The sequence below is a fragment of the Salmo salar genome, chromosome 23 (assembly GCF_965601325.2).
Source record: "Salmo salar chromosome 23, fSalSal1, whole genome shotgun sequence".
NCBI classification, from domain to species: Eukaryota; Metazoa; Chordata; class Actinopteri; order Salmoniformes; family Salmonidae; genus Salmo; species Salmo salar.
Window position 1 is genome coordinate 27662048 of NC_138313.1, and position 27475 is coordinate 27689522.

The following is a 27475-nucleotide window of genomic DNA, read 5'->3' on the forward strand; positions in this document are numbered from 1 at the left end:
CTAACTCCTAAACTTAACCCTAACCCATAGCGCAGCTAATGTTAGCATTAGCCACCTAGCTAACATTGGTATATGTTATACGTTTTGCAAAATGTTAACATATGCATTTTCCAAATTGTAACGGATTGTGCATTTTTCTAATTTGTAACATATACGAAATGGATGATGGACGTCCACAAGTAATACATACCATAAATATATTTAATTGAGTCTCTGATTTACATACGGAATTAAAAAATAAATATATATTAAACCTTTATTTAACCAGGTAGGCTAGTTGAGAACAAGTTGTCATTTACAATTGCGACCTGGCCAAGATAAAGCACAGCAGTTCGATACATACAACAGAGTTACACATGGAATGAACAAACATGCAGTAGAAAAAAATCTATATACCTCATTTGCGCTCACTGTAAGATAAGGGAGGTAAGGCATTAAATAGGCCGTGGTGGCTTAGTAATTACAATGTAGCAATTAGACACCAATGGTAGATGTGCAGAAGATGAATGTGCAAGTAGAGATACTGGGGTGCAAAGGAGCAAGATAAATAATTACAGTATGGGATGAGGTAGTTGGATGGGCTGTGTACAGGTGCAGTGAGCTGCTCTGACAGCTGATGCTTAAAGTTAGTGAGGGAGACCCGAGTCAACAGCTTCAGTGATTTTTGCAGTTCGTTCCAGTCATTGGCAGCAGAGAACTGGAAGGAAAGGCGGCCAAAGGAGGAATTGGCTTTGGGGGTGACTAGTGAGATATACCTGCTGGAGCGCGTGCTACGGGTGGGTGCTGCTATGGTGACCAGTGAGCTGAGATAAGGCGGGGCTTTACCTAGCAGAGACTTGTAGATGATCTGGAGCCAGTGGGTTTAATACTAAATGCTCTGAGACCAGGTTGGGTCAATAAAAACAGACGTTGTGTAGTAACTGACATGTGTATTACCACTAAATTTTTTTAATGTAACCTTTTATTTAACTAGGCAAGTCAGTTAAGAACAAATTCTTATTTTACAATGATGGCCTGCCCCGGCCAAATCCTCCCCTAACCCGGACGACGCTGGACCAATTGTTCGCCGCCCTATGGGACTACTACAATGATAAAATAAATACCAATTACCATTTGTAGACTAGCAGTATACTGAGCATCATCATGTAAGTTTACTGTATTCCAACGAGTGGGCGTTCAATTGTCACCACCAGCCAAATATCCCCTGGAATTTGGAGAGCAATAAATCCTAGTAGCAACACTTGGGCCACATTCGTTGCACTTTAAACACGATCTGATTGATAGTAATGACAACATCCACACCTTTTTAAACTAAATCAGGAAAGAGGAAGGTGTAGTTCTCACAAATACACATGTAGCCTACTGTACTTTTTATATCATACTTTCTCAAACACTCGCCGTTAACGGTCGTCACCTGCGCACAGGTAAAACACTATGTCCATGTAAGGATAATTGGGCCATGCACTTTTTCTGGATATTCTGCACGTTTGCAGTATTTCAGTCCATTGGAATGAGTTTTAACACTGGTTGGAGACGCAGCGTGAAGAAAAATGACTGCAAAGGGTGAGTAGCAAAATCCACGTAACTCGGCTAGTTGCAGTAGCCCACGTTTCTTCCGAAGAAACCCAGCAATCTTTTCTAAAAAATATACAGCAGTCTAAACAAGTTGTATTTGTGGTCACAACAGTGATTGGTTTATGTAGTGCGAAATGTAGTTTGCCACCCTGTTCTAAATCTGTAGCTAGATGGATTTGATAAACATTGAGTGGCTGTGTAACCATTCTGATACAAGATACACAAACGTTTGTATTTGTTATATATTAGAACGTTATTGCCAGGTGTTATTTTAGAATTGTTTTAGACCGCATGAATTGGAAATGTAATTGATTTATTTAAAAAAAATGTCCACACAAAAAAGAAAATGAAGCTCATGACTGTTTCTACCTATCAAATCAGTACACTCGAAAACGTTCAAACCTAGGAATAGCTTCTCTAATGTATAATCTAGGGAAAGCAAATTTGTAATCACAGTACCGCTCTTTAACATGACAGGGCATCACCTGTGATTAGGCCTACATCTGGAGATAAATGTACAGTAAAGGAAGTTCAAAGAAGATAGGGTAAAATTAGGCTAACTAAATGAATTATTTTGTTATAACAATACACCAAATATGCATAGGCAGTTACTGAATTTCTACCACTGTGTTCCTAGTACCTTCCTTCCGTATTTTCTAAGTGCCCAAACTGCTTACTAACTATAGGCTACTAACTAACTAGGTTGTTAAAGTTGTGTAGGCACGGGCCCACACACTCATTTTATTTTGTATTTTAAATGGGACATTATTTGTCTTATTACCTAAACATGCAAACACCATCCGATAGAATTCATAGCGAGCATTGCACTGGAATGATATTCACTCGAATGGGATTGGTGGCCAAAAAGAACTAACTGAAAGCCACACCCCCAATAAACCACGGATATGACCAAAATGTGATATGTTTTGTTACTGAATTTCTGGCTATGCTACTGGCTTGTTATGAAATAATTACACAAGTTGTTCTACTGGTATTTATTCTGGAGTGAGGCCTATGTAAAAATAAGGCACCACCACTCCCTCTCAGGTGATGTGCTTTGATAAGGAAAAATACAGTGCTGAATATAAAGCTATACTGAACAAAAATACGAACGCAACATGTAAAGTGTTGGTCCCATGTTTAATTAGCTGAAATAAAAGATCCCAGAAATGATCCATGTGCACAAATTTGTTTACATCCCTGTTTGTATTTCTCTTTTGCCAAGATAATCCATCCACCTGATAGGTGTGGCATATCAATAAGTTGATTAAACAGCATGATCATTACACAGGTGCACCTTGTGCTGGGGCCAATAAAAGGCCACTGTAAAATGTGCAGTTTTGTCAGACAACACAATGCCACAGATGTCTAATATTTTGAGGGAGTGTGCAATTGGCAGGCTGACTGTAGGAATGTTTACCATAGCTGTTGACATATATTTGAATGTTAATTTCTCTACCATAAGCCGCTTCCAACGTCGTTTTTGAGAATTTGGCATTACGTCCAACCTGCCTCACAACCGCAGGCCACATGTAACCATGTCAGCCCAGGACATCCATATCTGGCTTCTTCACCTGCGGGATCGTCTGAGACCAGCCATCCAGCTAATGAAACAGTGGGTTTGCACAACTGAAGAATTTCTGCACAAACAGTCAGAAATAGTCTCAGGGAAGCTCATCTGCATGCTTGTCGTCCTCACCAAGGTCTTGACCTGACTGCAGTTTGGCGTCGTACCGTCTTCTGTGAGCAAATGTCACCCTCGATGACCACTGGCATGCTGGTTTGCTGATGTCAACGTTGTGAACAGAGTGCCCCACGATTCCATGACGAGATCCTGAGGCCCATTGTCGTGCCATTCACCCGTCACCATCACCTCATGTTTCAGCACGATAATGCACGGCCCCATATCACAAGGATCTGTACACAATTCCTAGAGGCAGAAAATGTCCCACTTCTTCTATTGCCTGCATACTCACCAGACATGTCACCCATTGAGCATGTTTGGGATGCTCTGGATGTGTACGACAGCATGTTCTAGTTCCCACCAATATCCAGCAACTACGTACAACCATTGAAGAGGAGTGGGACACCCTGATCAACACTATGCGAAGGAGATGTATCGCGCCGCATGAGGCAAATAGTGGTCACACCAAATACTGATAGATTTTCCGATCCACGGCCCTACCTTTTTTTAAGCTATCTGTGACCAACAGATGCATATCTACATTCCCAGTCATGTGAAATCCATAGATTTGGGCCTAATGAATTTATTTCAGTTGACTGATTTCCTCATATGAACACTAACTCAGTAAAATTGTTGCATGTTGTGTTTAATTTTATTCCGTGTACATAGGAAATGGAAAGTGAACTATAATTGTAAATGACAGCAAAGATTAGCATCTACAGGATAGGAATTAGATTACAATTGGAGATCTCGGCATTGTTAAATGAGACGCGTCCACTAGTGCTTACTGTATGTTCTGTCTGGTATACTGTGAGCCTAGGGACACCATGCAGGCTGAAGAAATCTCAGCCAACCCCAATGGCTCCCCAACACTTAGTTTACTGTTCATGGAAAACATGCAACAGTTTCTGTGAAATATATATTTCTCATTATGTCAAGGCATTGAACGGGATCTGATTCATTTAGTAATTCATAACAGCATGATTTTGCTTCTAGGTTGTCCGTCATAAACAGTGCAGAACTTGACCCCATCCACACAGATTTCAAGTAAGTTTTCCCTTCTGTCAATTTCTGTACCCTCGGCATGTTTGACAACAGATTTCTGTTCATAGACTTTCTTTGGGCATATTACGTTTTGGTTAATCTACCCCTGCACTGAACATATCTTTCAGTCAGGATTTCTATGGGTTGCAATATTATGTTACTCACACAATAGTCCCTATTGAAATAGTTTCCATCCCTTGTGCTCACCTTTTTTTCTAAATGGCCTCAATTTTGCCCCCTGTTTCAGGTTACAGTTACCAGACAACAAAGATTTACTCAACTCTACAGAACCATTGAACACTTAAGTCTCAGAGTCAATGGCTGATGGCCGGGTGATATACAGGGTTGAGTAGTTAGAGGAAAGGTTATTGAAAATCAGCAGTAAGCGTGAGGGCAATGACATCGCTCCTTCCTGCTGTTCAACATATTAATAATTCAGAGAAGTACGCCATTAATGCTGGCTATAATATCCGGTCCAGGCAGGGTGGGATCAAGAGGAATCCCAGCATATGTTCTCAACCATAGAGACAATATTTGATTTCCATGCCTCTCCACCCTGAAGAGAAAGAGAGGATGGCCATATTGCCGTACAGGTGTAGAGAGGAAGATGAGATGTAATTGGATCTACCTTTGGCACAGTGTCATTGGGTTCCTTAGGTTATGTCACCAGTATTTCCTAGTGCTACACCACCTCTGGTATTTATCTGTTCCATTTGTTTTAAAACAAGTGCATTTGGTGTGTCTGAATTGTTCAGTGTCTGTATGACATTGATATTTGATCACTCCCAAAGTCTTAAACAAGCAGAGAGACTTTACTTAGACCTTAACACAACTGTAGACACACCATTTTTATCTCATGTCTTTGAGGAAATAACTGCTTAAATATGGATTTTGTGGGAGGTGGAGCTGTCCATGAAATGAATTGCTTTCCCATGATAATTTATAACAGAAAGCAATGTAGATTCCCTAAATCAAAAAGAGCAGTAGCCTGAATTGAACCCCTAGATGCTGTTCTAGTGCTCATAAATTACAACACTTCAGATCAGAGAGCAAGATAACGGAACACTGTACATGTACATTTGAATCTACTGTCTACACAATGTCTCTTGGCTCTGTTGAAATGAACCACCTACTAGAGGAGAGTGTGGGACACTTTTTTTCAGGCAAGGCTTTGCATCCACAGGCAAGATGTTCATTGTGTAACATAAATGTTTTCATACATCGAAGAAGACAATCCACCCGCACATGACCCTGGTGTGTACTGTTGGTAAACTCCAGCATCGCTCAATGAATAAAATACAAGGACAGGTTTCTTGTGTGCCCTATGGCTGTCAGAGGGGTGGCGATGCAGTGAAGTGACGTATAATGGGAGCAATGACACGCTTGTCTGATGTGTCCCTGCTGCACTGCCTGCTGAATAATGTTCCCCAGAGGAAACTAACTAACCTTGACTGAGGCAAAGTCGTGTGTGTGCCTGAGCTGACCTCTTTGCACGTGTCTTGAGATTCACAGATTTACCATGTTGTAGATCACTCTTCCTCTATGACCTAAATTTAGACAGCTGTCTGAGAGCTCATTCTGATAAGTGATTGGCTATTTCCATGGGTCATTCACTTTCAGAGCGATTGGCTGTGGTGTAATTGCTGGATCTCAGTGGTACTCATCTCGCTCTCGCTACATACACTGCGTGCACAATTATTAGGCAAATTGTATTCCTCGGGATTCATTTTATTGTTGAACAAACACAATGCTCTCAGTCAATCCAAAATGTTATTGAACCTCAAACCTGAATGTTTAACAAAGGAAAAGTGAGTTTTGTCTTTCTCTGGGAAATATATGTGTGCACAATTATTAGGCAACTATTAGTGTGCAGAATTATTAGGCAACTAAATTACAAAAATAATTTATCTGAACTTGTTTATTCTCAATTTTTGGAGTAAGTGTAACAGATAAGTAACACAAAATGACAATTATATAACATTTTTGACCTTTCAAAAATATTCAGTGACCAATATAGCCACCCTTATTTTCAATAACTGCCATGAGCCTTCCATCCATGGAGTCTGTCAGTTTCTTGATCTGTTCACGATCAATTTTCGCTGAAGCAGCAACCACAGCCTCCCAAATGCTGTTCAAAAAGGTGTATTGTCTTCCATCACTGTAAATCTCACGTTTGAGAAGGGCCCACAAGTTCTCAATAGGATTTAAGTCAGGTGAGGAAGGGGACCAGGTCATTATTCAGGCATCTTTGAGGCCCTTGCTGGCTAGCCAAGCAGTGGAGTACTTGGATGCATGTGATGGAGCATTGTCCTGCATAAAGATCATGGCACTGTTTGACGAAAGAATCTTCCAGAAACTGGCAGTAGGTTTGGGAGTTGAGTTTCAGTCCATCTTCAACCCGAAAAGGTCCAAGTACCTCATCCTCAATGATAGCAGCCCATACCAGTACCCCTCCTTCACGTTGCTGGCACCTGACTCAAAGTGGTGCCCTGTGTCCATTACTGATCCAGCCACGGGCCCATCCATTTGGTCCATCAAGAGTCACTTTCATTTCATCTGTCCATAAAACCTTTGAAAAATCTGTCTTCAGGTATTTCTTTGCCCAATCTTGACGCTTCAACTTGTGAATCTTATTCAGTGGTGGTCTTGTTTCAGTCTTCTTGACCTTGGCCATGTCTCTGAGCACTTGACATCTTGTACTTCTGAACACTCCAGGTAGGTTGCAGTTCTGGAATACGGTGGCACTGGAGGATAATGGGTTCCTGGTAGTTTGACGTTTAATTCTTCTCAAGTCTTTTGCAGTTCATTTGTGCCTTTTCTTCCCCATGCGTTTTTTTGCGCCCCAGTTGACTATTCACAACAAAACGTTTGAATGTCCGGTGGTCACACCTCAATAGTTTAGCTATTTAAAGAGTGTCGCATCCGTCTGAAAGGCATTTTACATTTTTGGCTTTTCAGTGTCAGTTAAATATATTTTTTGGCCCATTTTAGCTGAGGTAATGAGGCTGCCTAATAATTATGCACACCTTGATATAAGGTGTTATTCACTTTCGCCACACCCTCCCTCATTACACAAATACATATCACCTGAAAATTATTAAATCCAATAAGCATTCAAGTTTATATGGTTTGGAGTTTTGAAAATGTGAATAGAAACAATGATAAGATCAGAATACTCACTTGCCTAATAATTGTGCACGCAGTGTAGTGTTCTACTGGCTCTCTAATAGGGGGCACCCGGGGCAGTGCGTCTGTGCTGCTGCTGCTGCAGTAGTCAGCCTGAGTCACTGCAGTAAAGGCTTCCTCCTTAGCAGGAATCTTCCTCTCACCGGCATCAAGTCATTGTACATCTCTGTCCGGAATCTTGCAGAGAGATTTTGACATCTTCCATTCAAGATATTCAGGGATCTGAATGAGTTCTGCTGGGGTGTTTTTGCGGTCATCTGAGTGCAGTAGCCTATTGTCTTTGGTTGATGTTATACTCAGGGTATCACCTTTCTGTGGTGCATAGTGAATTTTTTGGCTTATGTTTTTTTGTTGTTTATCATTTGACTCGAGTCCTGTGCAGCTAGGCCAGCCCTGCTACTGCATCAGCCTATCAGAGAAGAAACTGCAGTGTGTAGCGTGAGTGTGATGATGGGAGGAGGTGGGACAGGAGGAGGAGAGTTAAGGGACTGTGTGTGTTTGTGGAGGCGGAGAGTTGGGTGGTGGAAGATGTTTAGTTTCTCTGTGTGATAGTCATCCCAATCTTATTACGGGCTGCGTTCTTCCTCCCCTCTCCTGCCTGCTTGCCTGCTGTTGCCAGAGGTAGAGACTGTGTCGCGCTGCGCCGCTGGAAAGGCCTGAGCAGATAGTCAATTCTCTTCTGCGTTTGCTGTCTCTCTACCTCCCTCTAGTACTCTGTCTGCCAGATGAAAATGTCCGGAGAAGCAGAAACTCTGTCAAACGGGTAAGAGATATTTTGAGGCTGCGTGGTGAAGTGATAGGTACTGACAGTGTGTTGAAGTAAACAGAGAGATGCTGCATTTGTGGTGTTGTGTGTGTGAATGTAATATACTGTCACTAGTCATTTCTACTGGGATTGAAACCAGAGGGTTCTCAACTTAGCTGTATCTGGAAAAACTGAACAGGTTTTGTTTTTTAAGATCCACCTCCTCTTTTGTCTGATTTCATTGTGTTTAGAAGCAGCTTGTTTTACTGCAGTATTACTTTGTTGGCATTTCTTAACTTACTAGTACTTTAATTCAATGTAAATTAACACTGGTGAAAGCTATCAGGAGGAATGCAGATAAAACAATGTTTTAGCACTCTGTGTGTGTGTGTGTGTGTGTGTGTGTGTACATTCGTCTGAGTGAGTGTGTGCATGTTTGATTACTTCTCAGATCAATGATCTCTATTGTGCAAGTTACCCTCCAGAGAAATCAGCATCGCGGAGTTGCAAACTTCAATTAATTAATTATCTGGACAATGTATGCTATGCACAACCTTTCAGGAAACAATAGCCTCCATTGTGTGTACATTATCATGCCATTTCTCAGACCCATCTATGCCCCTATTGACTTTATGGTTAAGTCTTTATAAGTGTGCAATGTTAAACTACTGGGCACTCCAAGCTAGGCTGAAAATACAGGCTACACAGCCTCCTCTTCCTAGTATCCTGATGGCTAATGTCCAATAGCTGGAAAATAAACTTTGTGAACTCAGAGCAAGGCTTCAATCGCAGAGGGACATCAAAGAATATCGTGTCTTTGTTTTTACAGAGACCTGGCTTACGGACAATACACTTAACTCTGCTATTCAACCAGACAGCTTTTCCATTTTCTGGTGAGTCAAACGGCGGCTTCTAGTAAGAGTAGGGGGAGGTGTATGCTTCCTCATCAACAATTTCTGCTGTTCCGAAGTTGAAAACATCTCAAGCTCCTGTTCACCTGACTTGGACTTTCTGATGCTAAAATGCCTACCTCACTATATGCCGAGTGAATTATTGTGGTTTTTTTCACAGCTGTGTACATATCGCCAAAAGCAAACATCAAGGCGATATGCAGCGAACTGTACAAGAACATTAGCCAGCAAGAATCATCTCAACCGGAAGCAGTCTTAATTGTCACTGTTGATTTTAACCAAGCACATTTAAAAAAATATATATATTCCAAAATATCACCAACATGTATCCTGTCCCACGAGAGGAAACGACATGCTGGACCATGTATATGCAAACATCCTTGACTCGTACAAAGCCATCCCCCGCCCCCACTTCGGCCAATCAGAACTCATCTCTGTTCCTACTCCCTGCCTACAAGAAGCAAGTCAAGAGGGAGCCACCTTCACATAGAATAGATAGGTGCTGGTTTTGAGAATATTGATTTGGAATATGTGTACAGATTCATCCACCCAGTACTCATCCATTAACATTGAGGAATATACATTGTCACTCACAGGCTTTATTAGGAAATGTGTTGATGATGATGTACCCACAATAACAATCTGGACATACCCCAACCAAAAACCCTGGATGATCGGGGATATCTGTACCATGCTGATAGCCCGTACAGCAGCATTCAGTATCAGCAGAATGAACCCTGACAACTTGGTGGAGCGTACAAGGCAAGCAGACACGAGCTCTGCAAATCCAAAATGGAAGCATTAAGACAATACAGACTCAAATTTGAATTGATGTTTGACAACTCATACTCAGGACGCATGTGGCAAGGACTACAGACTACAAAGGTAAATCCAGCTGTGTGGTGCCCATCTAAGCCTCCCTCTCAGAGGAGCTTAACACATTCTATGCTCGCTTCGAGGCAGACAACACTGAGCCATCCAGGAAGTCTCGCTGCTCCGGACGACCAGGTGCTTTTGCTCTCCGAGGCTGACGTGAGAATCTCTCAAAAGAACATCCCTGGCCATGTCTTCAGTGTGTGCTGACCAGTTGGCGGGCGTCTTCTCGGACATCTTCAACCTGTCCCTGTCCCAAGCTGTAGTCCCCCTGCTTCAAGGAGACTACAATCATCCCAGTGCCCAAGAAAAACAAGGTGACATGCCCAAATGACTTGCACTCACCCCAGAGTCTAGTATGGCCCACATCAAGGCCAGCGTGCCAGGTACACTGGACCCACTCTAATGTGCCTACTGCTCCAACAGATCCACGGAAAATGTCATTTCCATCGCTATTCACATGGCCCTAACACATCTGAACAAGAGGAACACCAGTCAAAAGTTAGAACACACCTACTCATTCAAGGGTTTTTCTTTATTTGTACTATTTTCTACATTGTAGAATAATAGTGAATATATCAAAACTATGAAATAACACATGGAATCATGTAGTAACCAAAAAAGTGTTAAATAAATCAAAATATATTTTATATTTGAGATTCTTCAAAGTAGCCACCCTTTTACTTGATGACAGCTTTGCACACTGTTGGCATTCTCTCAACCAGCTTCATGAGGTAGTCACCTGGAATGCATTACAATTAACAGGTGTGCCTTGTTAAAAGGCGTGAGCGACGTCATCTAAAAAAATGTCTGTTCTAAATTATTTTGACCAGCAGGTGCCACTAGTGTACACTGTGTTGATCAAAGCATCGAGTAATGAATTGGCTGGAAATGCTCAATGCTTCAGGAAGCTTCGTTTACCCATCACTTTTTTTGTGACTTCACAAAAAGCCAAATTTGAAGACACCAATGGTAACGTCTTATTCTCTTATCTATTTTAAATAATACTGGTAGAAGTCGTGTTCGCAGAGGGGCGTGGTTTACATAGCTAGGTAGTTAGTCGACTGGTGCCAAAATTGTACTGCAGTTTGTCAGCAAAGAGGTTTTCCATATTCATCTAAAGCAAATATACTTATACATTTCTGCTTTCATCTGTGTCTGGTGTTAGCTAGTTACTGGCTAGCTAGGTATTCAGCCAGCATGGAACAAACGCGGGGGAAGGGTTGCCCAAAACTCAGATGCAGTTGTCATGTCATTACATCAAGAGACATGCAAAACGGGAGATTCATACAAACTTCTTGACATCATTGATAGTCATGATATATGAACATTGTCTGGCAGACAATATATGTAATGTACCCAGACCGCAACCTGTTTAAGCAAAAATTGTCCAAGATGGACTAGCTAGCTAGCTAGTGCTGTCAATTCCTTTTGGGCTAGCTAAATTATATAGCCAACATTTTGTCTATGCTGATGCTTTTACGATAACCAAACAGTAATTAGTGAAACAATGACAGGATTGGATGTTGTATGCAATTTCTATGTTGTTTGAGTTGCTTTGTCTCAGCACATTGTCCTGACATCATCTCACTGCATCATAAGCCTTTTCAAAGAACTGTCTATCATGGTGAGCTCCCCGCCCACTTAGTCTGTCTTTTCAGTCTTCCTGGGAGTTATCGGGTCAAATATTGTGGGTGATGTTTTAGTCACTCAAAAGGCTAATTTACATAGGAATCAGAATGACTGTTAGGGACTTTTTAAAGCTGTTTGCTGATTGTATCAACTGATTAGAAACTGGGCCCTATGGAGACTCAGTGTGTGGTAGTATTGACCCCTAGACTGTCTGTGTTGTGCTGCCATTCATGACTGTGTGTTGTAGTGAGCAGGAAGTGAATGACCTATAGCTGCTCATATGGTGGAAGGATGGTATGGTCATCCCCATGTCATTAGCTTGTGAAGGGGAGGAAATAAAGGCCTGTTTTTCAATATGGAACCTAATGGATTCATTATAGTTTGAGAGAGTTCAAGCATGGTCTAGCATAAAGAGGTCCTCTGTATCACTGATCTTCAGGAATGCAAAAGGATGGCTGTCAGTTAGTCACCCTCATTGTAGAGATTCTCCTCAGTTGTGTAGGCCAGCCTCCATTGTTTGGCTTAATACATTGTGTCCATGAACCCATTTTGCTGAGAGGACATTTTGTCATCTTCGGTATTGTTAAACTTGGGGTGGTTTTGGTATGAAAATAGTGTGGCACAGGACAATCGGGGTTTTCAGCCTGTTGAACAGCCTGCTCTTGTTTTTAATAGTAGGGAGCCTTGACATCAATATTTGTTTGTTTGGGATGAAGATTACTCTATATTAAAAGATTTGGTGAACCCCCACTTATCAATAAAAATGTTTAATGCCGATGAATGAGAGAGCTGCTCATTGAAGAAACTGTGGTAAAAAATCCAATGATCTTGTCAGATGAGAAAAATGTAGCTTTAAGCTGATAGCAGTAAAATAACTGTCGATGATAGACAGAACCGCAGAGAAAACATTGCGAAACCCTGCTCAGATCAGGTGGGAGAGTGGGACAATATCATGACCAGCGCTCCTCATAGAATGTTTGGAAGTGTTCTGTGTTCCTTTTGCCCTACCACTAAAAACAGAACAGGGGCACTGCAGCAGAGTTGCCTGGGAGAGAAAAAGAAGTGACGTGGCTCTTTTTAAAGATATCTGTTAGTGTAGCTAGACAGTGAAGTACTCCTTTGTAGTTAAAGCTGTGTCATGCTACTCTATAGACTGAGCTCATAGACATTTCACCTAGTTCTTGACATTAACAAACAAGATTTTGTTCTGGGGTTCATTCATAAAAGAATAGAACACATTTAGGTCCACTGGGAAGCTGGCAGTAATAAGCTTCTTTTATTTGACAATGTAAACCTCTTATCTCAGAGGCAAATGATTTACTTGTTTGAGGGAAAGTCAAAAATAGAATGTGTTATTTTAACATGTAGATTCTGCACTGAGGACCAATGGTAGATATTGGCCAAGACTGTCATTATGTGTTAAAGTAACATACTTAATTTACCTAACCTTCATCTGTCTCTTTCCCCTTTCCTGTATCTCAGGTCCCAGAAGTCAGACCTGTCTGTAGCCCTGGAGGACTGCATGGCAGCGCTGGACCTGTTCCTGAGGAATGACTTTGAGGAGGCCCTGTCCAGGCTTCACTGCAGGTGAGAGACCTGGACCCTGATCGTGTGGGTCGACACAAGTGGCTGGTGGTAATACTGTGTCCTAGTTTCACAAACACCAAATAGCACTGGCAAGTAGCATGGTTTCCTGATCAGTTTGTGCTTCACCAACTCCTTTCTTGTTCGTTGTCATGTCATAACCTGGCGACCGGGCTAGGCTGGTGCTACAGTAAAGTGTACACTCTGTGCTCGTTTCATAAACACCATCTCTCCTATTGGACACCCCTTCAGCATTGTGTTCAAAAACACAATTGTCAAGTTTCCTATTACTCTGTGAATTCTCTCTTTCATTATCATGACCTTCTCAACATATAATCCTTTCTCTTCTTTGGCCACTCCCAAATCCCAGTTTCTCTCCAGCCCTCCCTAGTGTGTCTCAATTCTCATCCCCTCAGTGTTACACAACTCAGTGGATATACACTACTTATCTAATCCCTCCCAGTTTCCATGTTGATCTCCTCTTTTAGTTCTGAAATGTACATGGTAGTCTAGTATGAGCATGAAATTAAGGAAATATTTACCCCAAAGGGTAATCTTGGCCAACCTGCCATAGCCCCACCCTCTGGCTCTTACCACGCAAGGCTTGGCATATTCTGTCAGCTGTCACCCTGGGGCTAGGCAATGGGAGTGATGGTAGACCGAGTTCTGTAGGCAGAGCAAAGGTATAGGCATTTAAACTGCCCTCTGGCTTCCTTTGTTTGCTACCGCTGTTCAAAGAAAACCTTTGTGGGAAAAGCCTCCACGTCATCAACATCCTAGTGTGTAATATCAACTAATGCGTCGCTGAGAATAGGTTTAACACGGTATTGTGTGGGAGAACAGTCATAAGAGAAAATCTATTTAAAAAAAAAAAATAACCCATAGAGAAAGCCTGTGGTGCTGAAATAGCAGTGCGTCTCTCTCGCTCTCTCTTGTTCTCCCTCCTTTCCTCTCCTCCGTTCAGGCTTATGTACTGTACTGACACAGTAAGCTGGGCCAGGTATAGTCCAGAATCTCTGCTGCACAGCACACACAGTGGCAGGCTTTCTCCCATATACTAAACCTCTATAATAATGCAGAGTATGTTTATACTGTGGTTTGTCTTTTCATATCACAGAATGCTAAACACAGCAATATATATTTGCTGAAATATACATTTGATCAAACAGCAAGATGATCATAAGCTACTGCATGTTCATAGCGAAAGAGACAAAGGCTTGCAGTTAGATCAGATTTTTTTTAAAGGACGAAGACACTGCAATGACATCAAAACAGACAGCCAGCCTCATGCTTTTAAGCACAGCTTTATATTCGGATTAGACAGTAAGATTCTGCATTGCCTGCTTCTCTCTGAAGCTACTAGCTAGCTGTTCAAACATGCGGACTGGGCAGGAACAGCAGCAGGCCTTAAGTAATTGTCCTGTCCCAGTCAAGTACTTGGTTGTCCCTCCCTCATTCCTAATGAGTGCTTTACACTAGGTGTGGAAGTGTTGATCTAGTATACATTGTAAAAGGTGGGGGAGGGGCTGCTATACTGTACAACATGTACAAATGAAAGACATGTTCAGACAGAGGATGTAGCGTCACCACCTACTGTAGAATGGCTCCGTCTCATTGGCTGGCCACGATTCAGGCTAAAAGGCAGAGACACAATGGATAGCAACTTGCACTATAAATCTTACTACTCTGAAGATGAGAGTAACCAGCTTCTACATTGGTGCTCTCCCCCATTCTAATGCTTTATTCTTCGGGGCTGTGTCAGAGCAATTTGACCACACTTACAAACAACTAAAGTTACCTCATGTTGGCACTCAACGTGAGCGCTGTCAGGTTATGCAATTCACACTGAAACGTGCATGACGAAACGACGAACCTCCCTCCTGCTGGCTGGCTGTTTTTAAGTTGGTGGGTTTTTTTTGTTTGTAGAACATTAGATTAGATTTACCCATGACGGTGAATAAGCTTCAAGAGTCAGGAGTGCAGGCCCCACAGTCACCATCGGCCCTTGTCCTTCTCCGTCTCCACAACAGTCAACAACAGTAGACAGACAGAAGGCAGGCAGCAGGCACAAACATTCCAATTCATGGCCTGTTTTTAACATGCTGCTCTTTTTCCTGACGAAATATCTCCTGATTTTTCTCCCTTTTGAAAAAAAGACACGATATATACAAAAGTATGTGGACACCCCTTCAAATTAGTGGATTCGGCTATTTCAGCCACACCCATTGCTGACAAGTGTATGAAATCGAGCACACAGCCATGCTATCTCCATAGACAAACATTGGCAGTGGAATGGCCTTACTGAAGAGCTCAGTGACTTTCAAGGTGGCACTGTCATAGGATGCTACCTTTCCAACAAGTCAGTTTGTCAAATTTCTGCCCTGCTAGAGCTGCCCCGGTCAATTGTAAGTGCTGTTATTGTGATGTGGAAATGTCTAGGAGCAACAACGGAGTGTGAAATGTGAAATGCCAGGCATGCAGTCATGTGACATTACAGTGAAGAAACTCACCAGCATTGTCCCATCCTGCCACTGACTATGGTGGAACCTGCTGGGAACAAGTCAGACCAGCGCTCCTGGTTGTGGAATGTTAGTGTCACAGTGTGACATTCAGGGAATTCACATAAACCTGTTTCCAAGAAAACATATTGTAACTTAAAGGAGCTGGGAGTTTTTGGTCAGAAAATACATTAAATATACTAAACTCAGCAACGTCGTTTTTTCAGGACCCTGTCTTTTAAAGATAATTCATAAAAATCCAAATAACTTCACAGATCTTCATTCTAAAGGGTTTAAACACTGTTTCCCATGCTTGTTCAATGAACCATAAACAATTAATGAACATGCACCTGTGGAACGGTCGTTAAGACACTAACAGCTTACAGACGGTAGGCAATTAAGGTCACAGTTATGAAAACTTAGGACACTCAAGAGGCCTTTCTTCTGACTCTGAAAAACACAAAAGGAAAGATGCCCAGGGTCCATGCTCATCTGTGTGAACGTGCCTTAGGCATGCTGCAAGGAGGCATGAGGACTGCAGATGTGGCCATGGCAATAAATTGCAATGTCTGTACTGTGAGACGCCTAAGGGAGACAGGACGGACAGCTGATCGTTCTCGCAGTGGCAGACCACTTGTAACAATACCTGCACAGGATCGGTACATCCGAACATCACACCTGCGGGACAGGTACAGGATGGCAACAACAACTGCCAGAGTTACACCAGGAACACACAATACCTCCATCAGTGCTCAGACTGTCCACAATAGGCTGAGAGAGGCTGGACTGAGGCCCGCTTGTAGGCCTGTTGTTAGGCGGGTCCTCACCAGACATCACCGGCAACAACGTCGCCTATGGGCACAAACCCACCATCACTGGACCAGACAGGACTGGCAAAAAGTGCTCTTCACTGACGAGTCGCGGTTTTGTCTCACCAGGGGTGATGGTCGGATTCGGGTTTATTGTCGAAGGAATGAGCGTTACATCAAGGCCTGTACTCTGGAGCGGGATCGATTTGGAGGTGGAGGGTCTGTCATGATCTGGGGCGGTGTGTCACAGCATCATCGGACTGAGCTTGTTGTCATTGCAGGCAATCTCAACGGTGTGCGTTACAGGGAAGACATCCACCTCCCTCATGTGGTACCCTTCCTGCAGGCTCATCCTGACAAGACCCTCCAGCATGACAATGACACCAGCCATACTGCTCATTCTGTGTGTGATTTCATGCAAGACAGGAATGTCAGTGTTCTGCCATGGCCAGCAAAGAGCCCGGATCTCAATCCCATTGAGCACGTCTGGGACCTGTTGGATCGGAGGGTGAGGGCTAGGGCCATTCCCCCCAGAAATGTCCGGGAACTTGCAGGTGCCTTGGTGGAAGAGTGGGGTAACATCTCACAATAAGAACTGGCAAATCTGGTGCAGTCCATGAGGAGATACACTGCAGTACTTAGTATCTGGTGTGGCCACCAGCTGCATTGACTGTTACTTTTGATTTTGACCCCACCCCCTCTTTGTTCAGCGACAAATTATTCAATTTCTGTTAGTCACATGTCTGTGGAACTTGTTCAGTTTATGTCTCAGTTGTTGAATCTTGTTATGGTCATACAAATATTTACATGTGTTAAGTTTTCTGAAAATAAATGCAGTTGACAGTGAGAGGACATTTCTTTTTTTGCTCAGTTTACATATTGAATGTCAATGATTATATACTTATACTTTTACAGTAAGGACATCCATACATGTGCTCCTCCTCTTCATTTGTGTCGAAGACATACAAAGCAATCTTTTTTGTTGAGTCATCTAACTGCATTTTGAGAAGGCAACAATCGCTGCTAAAAATATAGCTCAATATTTCTGTTTCTTTTTTTATTCCTTCACAGAATCAAAGACAGCATGTACCATGCGCTCACATACGCCACCATACTGGAGATGCAGGCCATGATGACCTTTGACCCGGAGCACATCCTGGCAGCGGGTAACACCATGAAGGAGGCTCAGGCAGTATGTCAGCGGTAAGGCTCATTTGTAATGGGTCTACATTCTAAAACGAGATCTTCAAAGTTCTTGTATGCTATTTATTTCCTTTAGGGGCAACAAAATCAAAAACAAATGTTTTGGCTCAGTGGTAAGGCTCCCCTATGATATCTATTCAATCATGAAGAGAGGAACCACATGATCTGATCAAGTGAAACCACTGTGAATCTTGTAACGCGCTTGTGACTAAACAAGACACATTTACCTCAAACTCCTATTATGAAGAACAGCCATATACAGGGGAAATATACTGCTCAAAAAAATAAAGGGAACACTTAAACAACACAATGTAACTCCAAGTCAATCACACTTCTGTGAAATCAAACTGTCCACTTAGGAAGCAACACTGATTGACAATACATTTCACATGCTGTTGTGCTAATGGAATAGACAACAGGTGGAAATTATAGGCAATTAGCAAGACACCCCCAATAAAGGAGTGGTTCTGCAGGTGGTAACCACAGACCACTTCTCAGTTCCTATGCTTCCTGGCTGATGTTTTGGTCACTTTTGAATGCTGGCGGTGCTTTCACTGTAGTGGTAACATGAGACGGAGTCTACAACCCACACAAGTGGCTCAGGTAGTGCAGCTCATCCAGGATGGCACATCAATGCAAGCTGTGGCAAGAAGGTTTGCTGTGCCTGTCAGCGTAGTGTTCAATGATGGAGGCGCTACCAGGAGACAGGCCAGTACATCAGGAGACGTGGAGGAGGCCGTAGGAGGGCAACAACCCAGCAGCAGGACCGCTACCTCCGCCTTTGTGCAAGGAGGAGCACTGCCAGAGCCCTGCAAATGACCTCCAGCAGGCCACAAATGTGCATGTGTCTGCTCAAACGGTCAGAAACAGACTCCATGAGGGTGGTATGAGGGCCCGACGTCCACAGGTGGGGGTTGTGCTTACAGCCCAACACCGTGCAGGACGTTTGGCATTTGCCAGAGAACACCAAGATTGGCAAATTCGCCACTGGCGCCCTGTGCTCTTCACAGATGAAAGCAGGTTCACACTGAGCACATGTGACAGTCTGGAGACGCCGTGGAGAACGTTCTGCTGCCTGCAACATCCTCCAGCATGACCGGTTTGGCGGTGGGTCAGTCATGGTGTGGGGTGGCATTTCTTTGGGGGGCCGCACAGCCCTCCATGTGCTCGCCAGAGGTAGCCTGACTGCCATTAGGTACCGAGATGAGATCCTCAGACCCCTTGTGAGACCATATGCTGGTGCGGTTGGCCATGGGTTCCTCCTAATGCAAGACAATGCTAGACCTCATGTGGCTGGAGTGTGTCAGTAGTTCCTGCAAGAGGAAGGCATTGATGCTATGGACTGGCCCACCCGTTCCCCAGACCTGAATCCAATTGAGCACATCTGGGACATCATGTCTCGCTCCATCCACCAACGCCACGTTGCACCACAGACTGTCCAGGAGTTGGCGGATGCTTTAGTCCAGGTCTGGGAGGAGATCCATCAGGAGACCATCCGCCACCTCATCAGGAGCATGCCCAGGCGTTGTAGGGAGGTCATACAGGCACATGGAGGCCACACACACTACTGAGCCTCATTTTGACTTGTTTTAAGGACATTACATCAAAGTTGGATCAGCCTGTAGTGTGGTTTTCCACTTTAATTTTGAGTGTGACTCCAAATCCAGACCTCCATGGGTTGATAAATTGGATTTCCATTGATTATTTTTGTGTGATTTTGTTGTCAGCACATTCAACTATGTAAAGATAAAAGTATTTAATAAGATTATTTCATTCATTCAGCTAGGATGTGTTATTTTAGTGTTCCCTTTATTTTTTTGAGCAGTGTATATTTGGCTCTGGATGAACCCCGGCCATTCCAGTGGGGAGAACCTCTGGCTGTTTTGGGAGATGTTCATCCTGGTCTGTGGTGGCTGGTTAGCTGTTCTGACATGATCACAGAGCAAATATCACCCAGGTCCTATCAGATCTCGCTGGCTGGTGGTATTTCAGAGCGGCCTGTAACAGTGAGTGTGTGAAAATGTCCTATATGGATACGCCTGTCCAAATGGTGGGACACACACACACACACAAACTCCCAGACTGGGCCTGCCACACCGCCTGAGAACCTTGGGGGGGTCAGAGGAACCCCATAACCGGGACCCTGTGCTATTGTAAGAGACGCTCTACATCTTATCTACACAAGCCATAAAATGTGTCTGGGCCACACTGATTTGCATGAAGAGTAGATATCTACGCAAATACAACTTTTACAGGAGGATTAACATTATCCCACGGGTCACTGATCAGCAGTGGTTACAGTAAACCACTCGTTATATGCTTGTATCTCCCTTAATCCATATCATGTAATTCCCAATACTGAAACCTGATCTTAGTTGGCCATACTGTCGGTCAATGTCTGTCAATGAATGTGGTTACCACATGTCACCGTTTTTCGATATCCAAGCACATGAATGTGTTGAATTCCAAGTTTCTTAGCTCACACATCCACAGACTGGTGTTGAATTGTTGTGGACCAACTCTGCTATGTCTGTCTCATCCAACACTCTAATGTTGGATTTCGTGTGTAATAGTGTAATTAAGTTCTGTATGTAATCTCTCCCAGGTTCCGCAAGAAGTCAACCTTTAGCAACAGAAACTTCACAGAAGGTTAGAACATTCTAACTTCAGTACACACTAAGACACAGACCACAAGCCTCTTATCTTATCACTCTTATCACTAGTGGGAATTGAAAAATAGTTTTTATTGCTTTGTATTCCTAAATAAATAAAACCCTGCTACTGTAAAATATACTTTGTTTTTTGAGAGATGTTTTAATTTAATACATTTACTTTTTAGCAGACGCTCTTATCCAGAGCGACTATGGGTGCCTTGCACAAGGGAACATCAACAGATTGTATTTCTCACCTCGTAAACTCGGGGATTCAAACTACTGACTTTTCAGTTACTGGCCCAACGCTCTTAACCACTATTACACCTTGATGGTTGTTCAGTTCTTGAGAATACAGTTTAAAATGTGTTTCTTGTCTGTGGGTTTACTGTGCAGCCTCCTGCTGATGTGATGGTTTGAGGATGTCAGGAGATAATTGTGCTGTCATTTTCACCTCAGAGGAACTCCATGCTGAAGTGTGCTATGCAGAATGTCTCCTGCAGAGGGCAGCACTCACCTTCCTTCAGGTAACCCACTGCTACCACATCACCCACTGACACTCACTATCTCTTTGCAGCACTGATACAGATGTTCAAGTTTGTTGTGCATTTATGATATTGAAATTGTTCTTTCCCCCTGTTTCTGTAGGATGAAAGCATGATCAGTTTCATCAAAGGAGGAATCAAAGTGAGGAATAGCTACCAGACGTATAAGTAAGCAGTCTTGATGTAGTGTATGGCCTTTATAGTGCGTTTCCCTAATGTCTCAACTCGTACAATTTTTTTTACCCCTTTTCATGATATCTAATTGGTAGTTACGATGTTGTCTCGTCGCTGCAACACCCCAACGAGCTCCAAGGTCGAGTCATGCGTCCCCCGAAATTTTACCCACCAAGCCGCGCTGCTTCTTATCACACCTGCTCGCTTAACCCGGAAGCCAGCCGCACCAATGTGTCGGAGGAAACACCATTCAACTGACAACTGAAGTCAGGCGCACGGCCCGACACAAGGAGTCGCTAGAGCGCGATGAGCCAATCGTTTGCCGCCTATAGGGCTCCTGGTCACAGCCGGCTGTGACGCAGCCTGGGATTGAAGGCGCCACTCGGGAGGCCCCTCTCAACTCATACTGTAGTAAAGAATGTACATCTGTATTTCAGAGAGCTTCATACGGTCCTCCAGTCCTCTACCTACGTCCATGGTGACAATCATGGGCATTTTGAAGGCGGGGTCAAGCTTGGAGTAGGAGCCTTCAACTTGGTGAGGGAACTGCTTCATGTCGATAATGTTTGTGGTCCAGTTTGCTGGACTGGTAGATTGTGTAGAAGGACCTTTTTGGTGTGAGGGTTATATAACTCGGTGTAACTCAACACATTGCCCTGATTGGTACAATATGTAATTGTGTCGGTCTCATCTTCTCACTCTTCCACTCCTATGTTCTTGGGTTGTGTACAGATGATCTCCATGCTGCCCACACGGACCCTCAGGTTGCTGGAGTTTGTTGGTTTCTCTGGAAATAAGGTAGGTTTCCTACTGTTAACCTGTTGGCCTTGAGATGACAAGTGTGAAATGTTGAGCTGGACTGGGCTGGATGGACTGTGCTAAGTCCGCGGTGTCCTGCGGTGTGTGTGTGTCTGCAGGAGTTTGGCTTGCAGCAGCTGACGGAGGGCTCTGCTGGGCAGACTTTCAGGTCCTTCCTGTGTAACATGCTGCTTCTCTGCTACCACACCTTCATGAGCTTCATCTTGGGTGAGAGACAGGTTGATGTTACCACACATCAAACGTTACCGCACTGACCTTTTCAACTCCCAAAACAAGCCTTATAGCAGGGGTGGGCAAAGTTTTTGGCTCGAGGGCCACATCGGGATTTTGAAATTCAACGTAGGGACGCATTTTTTGGGGGACCAATTGTTTGTTAGAATCAAATTTGCGGGGGCCTCCCGAGTAGCGCAGCGGTCTATGGCACTGCATCGCAGTGTTTGAGGCATCACTACAGACCCGGGTTCGATCCCAGGCTGTTTCACAGCTGGCCGTGACAGGAAGACCCATGAGGCGGCGCACAATTGGCCTAGCATCGTCCGGTTTAGGAGAGAGTTTGGCAGGCCGAGATTTCCTTCTCCCATCGAGCTCTAGCGACTCCTGTGGCGGGCCAGGCGCATGCACGCTGACACGGTTGCCAGTTGTACAGTGTTTCCTCTGACACATTGGTGCAGCTGGCTTCCGGGTGAAGCGGGCATTGTGTCAAGAAGCTGTGCGGCTTGGTTGGGTTGTGTTTCGGAGGACGGACGTCTCTCGCCCTTAGCCTCTCCCGAGTCCGTATGGGAGTTGCAGCGATGGGACAAGACTGTAACTACCAATTGTAAACCACAAAATTGGGGAGAAAAAAGGGGTAAAAAAAAAAAGTTCACTAAAAATAAATACTTAAAAAATATAAATAATATATGTCTCGCGGGCCAGATTGAAGTGCCCGGACAGACTAAACGAACATTAAACAACATTGTCTTTTTCTTCTCGCGGCTTGCAGGCACGGGGGAGGGGGATGTGGAGGATGCTGAGAAACTGCTTCAGCCCTATCTCAAACAGTATCCTAAGGTCAGTGAGGACATTTGTATAATTTATAGCAGTAGAGTAAAATCATATTCCAATTGTATTGGTTTTGTGAAATATTGTGAATTATTTGGTGCATAGGCCTGTACAGACACTCATTCCCATCAAAACAGTTTACAGTGAAACAGTGTGTTCTATACCTGTGTTGTTTTAAGGGATCTATCTTCTTGTTCTTCGCTGGTCGAATAGAGGTTATCAAAGGAAACCTGGATGCTGTGAGTGTGGATCAATGATTTTGACTACTACCAAAATTATTTTCTGTTTAGACTACAAACCATCCCTTTTCATGTGTGTGTATTTGTGTGTACCAGGCTATAGAGCGCTTTGAGGAGTGCTGTGAAGCTCAGCAACAGTGGAAGCAGTTCCATCACATGTGCTACTGGGAGCTGATGTGGTGTTTCACATACAAGAGACATTGGAAGATGGCCTACTTCTACGCTGATCTGCTCAGCAAAGAGAATGCATGGTCCAAGGTGGGACATTCTGCAGTTATTGTATTTTGCATATCAGTACTATATAGTCAAGTCTGAAGGACATAACATCTGTTTCAGTACAGTAATGGTTGCATTATCTCGAAGGCACATGCGACAAAGTCTTAACAGAATATAGATTAGCTTGTTTTACAGCTTTTAATGTATTCCACTTAGTCTCTAGAGGGCCAAATTGATGATGATGCCTAAGGAGTAGTAGTAGTAGTTTCAGTAGTAATACATGCACATTTCCCTCCAGGCAACATATGCCTATATGAAAGGTGCCTACCTCAGCATGCTGACCAGGGACGAATGCCAACCATTCCGGGAGAGCGAGGTAGTGCTGTTCAGGTAGGTCACTGCAATATACAAACCCCTGTGTCACCATAATGCTTTGTACTCTATTTATTTCATTCTACCCAGGGTTCTTGTATAATCAAGTCATTCTATCCAAATGAATCAATATGTTATATGTATCCATTGTCTATCCATTCCAGGCAGGTACATGGGCTTAAGCAGAAAATAGCTGGAAAGTCTTTGCCAACTGAGAAGTTTGCCATCCGAAAAGCCCGTCGTTACCTGACCGAGAACCCGATAACGCTCCCTGCACCTCCTCTGGTCAGTACTGCATGGTTTGACAGCATGTTCCCTATTACATTGTAATTATAGTGTAATAAAACACTACTATTATCTATGTGTGGATTACTGTGACACCTGTTGGCCTTGTCTGTCCTCTGCAGGAGATGATGTACATCTGGAACGGCTACACAGTCATCGGTAAACACAAAGACCTCACGGAGGGCATGCTGAAAACACTGGACGAGGCACAGGCAAAACTCGACAATAGCCCAAGTAAGTAACACAAACGTAGGTCAACCTGGAGAGTTGATACTGCCTCTACACATTCATTTAGGAACAGCATTAATGATTGGATTCAGACAACTCCTTATCTCGTTATTATCATGTTTAGCAACACTGTTTAGTAGAGTTTTGTGATGGGGCTTGATTGTTGTACGTTGTTTTCCGAAGGGACAGAGTTCTCCATAGACGACCAGTGTTTGGTGAGCCTGCTTAGGGGTCTGTGTCTGAAGCACCTGGGACACCAGGAGGAGGCTGAGGCCTACTTCACCCTGGTCCTTTGCAAGTGAGCGCCACACACACACAGTCGCGCACACTCATCTTTTCACAATATGATAGTGGAAGAGACCTACTCTTTTACTATTCCTTATAAGTTTAGCAATTACCTCCTTTCTTGTTTCAATCCTGATCTCTGTTGTATTTTTTTCTTGTCAGTGAAACACAGATCAAGTTTGATCACTACTTGGTTCCCAATGCACTGCTTGAGCACGGGCTGCTGTGTCTGGAACAAGGGAGGAAGGAGGAGGGCATCAAACTACTGGAGACGGCCAAGTGAGTGTCTTGGTCCTTACACAACATAATTATCTCTACCCATCGCAATACAATAGTTCATTGAAATTCTGAAACCTGTCTTTTTTACAAGAATTCTATTAGTATCTAAAGTAAAATCATCTGGCCAGGCTTTTTCATTGTTTCCCTATATTTACAGGCAAAATTACAAAAACTACTCCATGGAATCGCGGACACATTTCCGAATCCAGGCTGCTTTGCATAAGGCCAAGGCCACAGGAGAGAATGGGATTCACACCATGCCCTCCAGCCCGTAGCTGGTGTGGGAGAAACGGGGCCAATGCCCAGCCATCCCACAGTGCACAGCCCAACGCCGCAGGGATGAGGCAGAGTACCAAACCAGCAACAAGCATAAGACTGGCCAGCCACCGAGCTCTAAGAAAGACCCCCAACACTACACAAGCATAATGTACACTGAAAGGTCAAAAGCATACAGACAATAGTATTTACTCAGACAAAGAAAATATACGCAATATATAGAAAATACCACACTGCAGGATGGAGATGTACAGGGTTTCATCAGTCTATTGCAAACACCTATGGTTAGATACCCATGCCTGAATGTTCACCCTCCAGCATAAATACATACATTCGCTGGTAAACATGTCTTTTCACACCTGTCACAGGGGGTTTTGCAACATATTTGAGTGGTTAAAGGTATTCTCATAGGTTTTTCCCTCTGCTCGGAGTTAATGGCTAAAAGCACTGTGGCCAATCTTGGACAATGTCTGTCTTGTTGACCGTGTTCTACTGCAGATAACCTCCTGCCCTAAGGCCTTTATCTCTGTGCTTCTACAACTGGTTTTATTTGTATATTTCAATTTTCACCCTGAACAGCTCAATGGAAGTTTTGGCACATTGGATCAACTGAACCACTTTCTGGGAAGGAATGCATGACCAGTCCAACTGAATGTTTGTGGATATAGTGCCCACTGACATCTGCACAAAGTTAAATCATCCAGCCACACAAACACATTGCAGGAATGCACGTGTGATGGTAAGGGGTTATTTTGTCTGTTTATTTATTAACTGCAATGGCACCTTTTACAAAATTGTCCTGTTTTAAGTGGACCGATGAATGTGTCTTTTAGAAAGGCAGGCTCCTTCCTTGTTCTCTACATGTGGACACAATCCAACAGTACTTGAGCTCAAACAAACAAGTCTTTCAGATTGACACAGGAAAGCCAGGCTGCCAGTTTCATCTGTAGTGAGTGAAGTGTTGACAACCACAAGAGCCTTCCATATATAAATATACAGCTCAGACATCAACATAGACAAGAATGGCTTACAGGGAGTTGTTGTACATTAACAGTAGTGGAAAAAGTACAAGTGACAATACCTTAATTGAAAATAACTCAAGTGAAAGTCAGCAAAATACTACTTGAGTATAAAAGCCAAAAATGTAACTGGTTTAAAATTGACCTAAGTACAGTGGTGGATAAAGTACTCAATTGTCATTCTTGAGTAAAAGTAAATGCTACACATCAAATAACTTGTATTAAGCAAACCAGATGACACCATTTTCTTACGGACAGCCAGGGGCACACTCCCAACAGTCAGAGATAATTTACAAACGCAGTATTTGTGTTTAGTGATTCCGCCAGTAGGGATGACAATGGGTTATATTGATAGGTGCGTGAATTGGACCATATTGCTGTCCTGCCTGAGCATTCAAAATGTAACGAGTACTTTTGGGTGTCAGGGGAAATGTATGAAGTAAAAAGTATATATTTTCTTTAGGAATATAGTGGAATAAAAGCTGTCAAAAATATAAATATTCAAGTACGTATACCCCAAAAAGTAGTTCTAAAAAATATTTTTACTTAGTTACTTTACACCACTGTAAATTAAATAGTTACGTTCTTGTGTAATTAATTATCTAATAAACTGTATATGTTATTTGTGATTAGAAAAAGGGTTACCTTTTTTCATGTTCTATGATTATTTAATCTCTATTTACAAAAAAATAAGTATCCAAACCCAGGCATTAGAGTGGTGTCTTGAGTTTAAATGTTGGAATTAGAGCTGATTTAGCTGTTCATTCTTAGAATAAGGTTTGCTGTAAAAGCAATTTAAATTTCTCTAAAGGGTGAAGGAAATGTATAAATAGATTTTTTTTAAATATAGAGATTATCTTAGTTTGAGATATTCTAATGATTAGGTCATACATTTTCTTGTTTTGTTCCATTGTTTTCTTTGTACTATTTATGTCAGTAAATTCAATCTTATTGGCTCTGTGATGAGGTCAGAATATGATATGGGGCATGGCTACTGAGCAGATTGACATTCCTGGACCTGTACATACTAAATGTTTGTTTTGTAATTTAAGATTAAATTATGAAATAAGTCACTCAAATTGGGTCTGATTAGTTTTTTTTACTCTTGTACAACCCATTTGCTTTTGGATAACTGGATGAACTGCACTCCGAACACCAAGCTGCTGTCTGGATTTCAAATGTACTATTGTTTGTGATAGTCCATAATTTTGTCTTTAATGTAATGGTATCAAGTCAAAACTGCCATACTAGGCAGCCACGAACCAACCACGACATGTACTGTATAGGGCACATTCAACTGAC

The 27475-nt window shown here is 43.0% G+C and overlaps 1 protein-coding gene across 3 annotated transcripts; it reads left to right on the forward strand.

Annotated features, from left to right (window-relative positions):
• The first annotated feature begins 1206 nt into the window (after positions 1–1206).
• On the forward strand, positions 1207–27252 carry LOC106584325 (tetratricopeptide repeat protein 39A). 3 transcript variants are annotated; one of them, XM_014169474.3, is made up of 19 exons: positions 1207–1563; positions 4256–4306; positions 13133–13237; positions 17613–17744; positions 20350–20393; positions 20855–20922; positions 21044–21108; positions 21552–21651; positions 21847–21912; positions 22032–22140; positions 22916–22983; positions 23154–23213; positions 23310–23471; positions 23728–23819; positions 23966–24086; positions 24209–24320; positions 24498–24612; positions 24762–24878; positions 25036–27252. In XM_014169474.3, the coding sequence occupies exons 1-19, from the start codon at positions 1460–1462 to the stop codon at positions 25151–25153; spliced, it is 1809 nt and encodes a 602-aa protein (XP_014024949.1). In that variant the 5' UTR covers positions 1207–1459; the 3' UTR covers positions 25154–27252. The 3 variants fall into 3 exon arrangements, with proteins under 3 accessions (XP_014024949.1, XP_014024950.1, XP_014024952.1); XM_014169475.3 differs by lacking the exon at positions 4256–4306 and having other exon boundaries at positions 1208–1563; XM_014169477.3 differs by lacking the exons at positions 1207–1563; positions 4256–4306 and adding an exon at positions 7970–8252.
• The last annotated feature ends 223 nt before the right edge of the window (positions 27253–27475 follow it).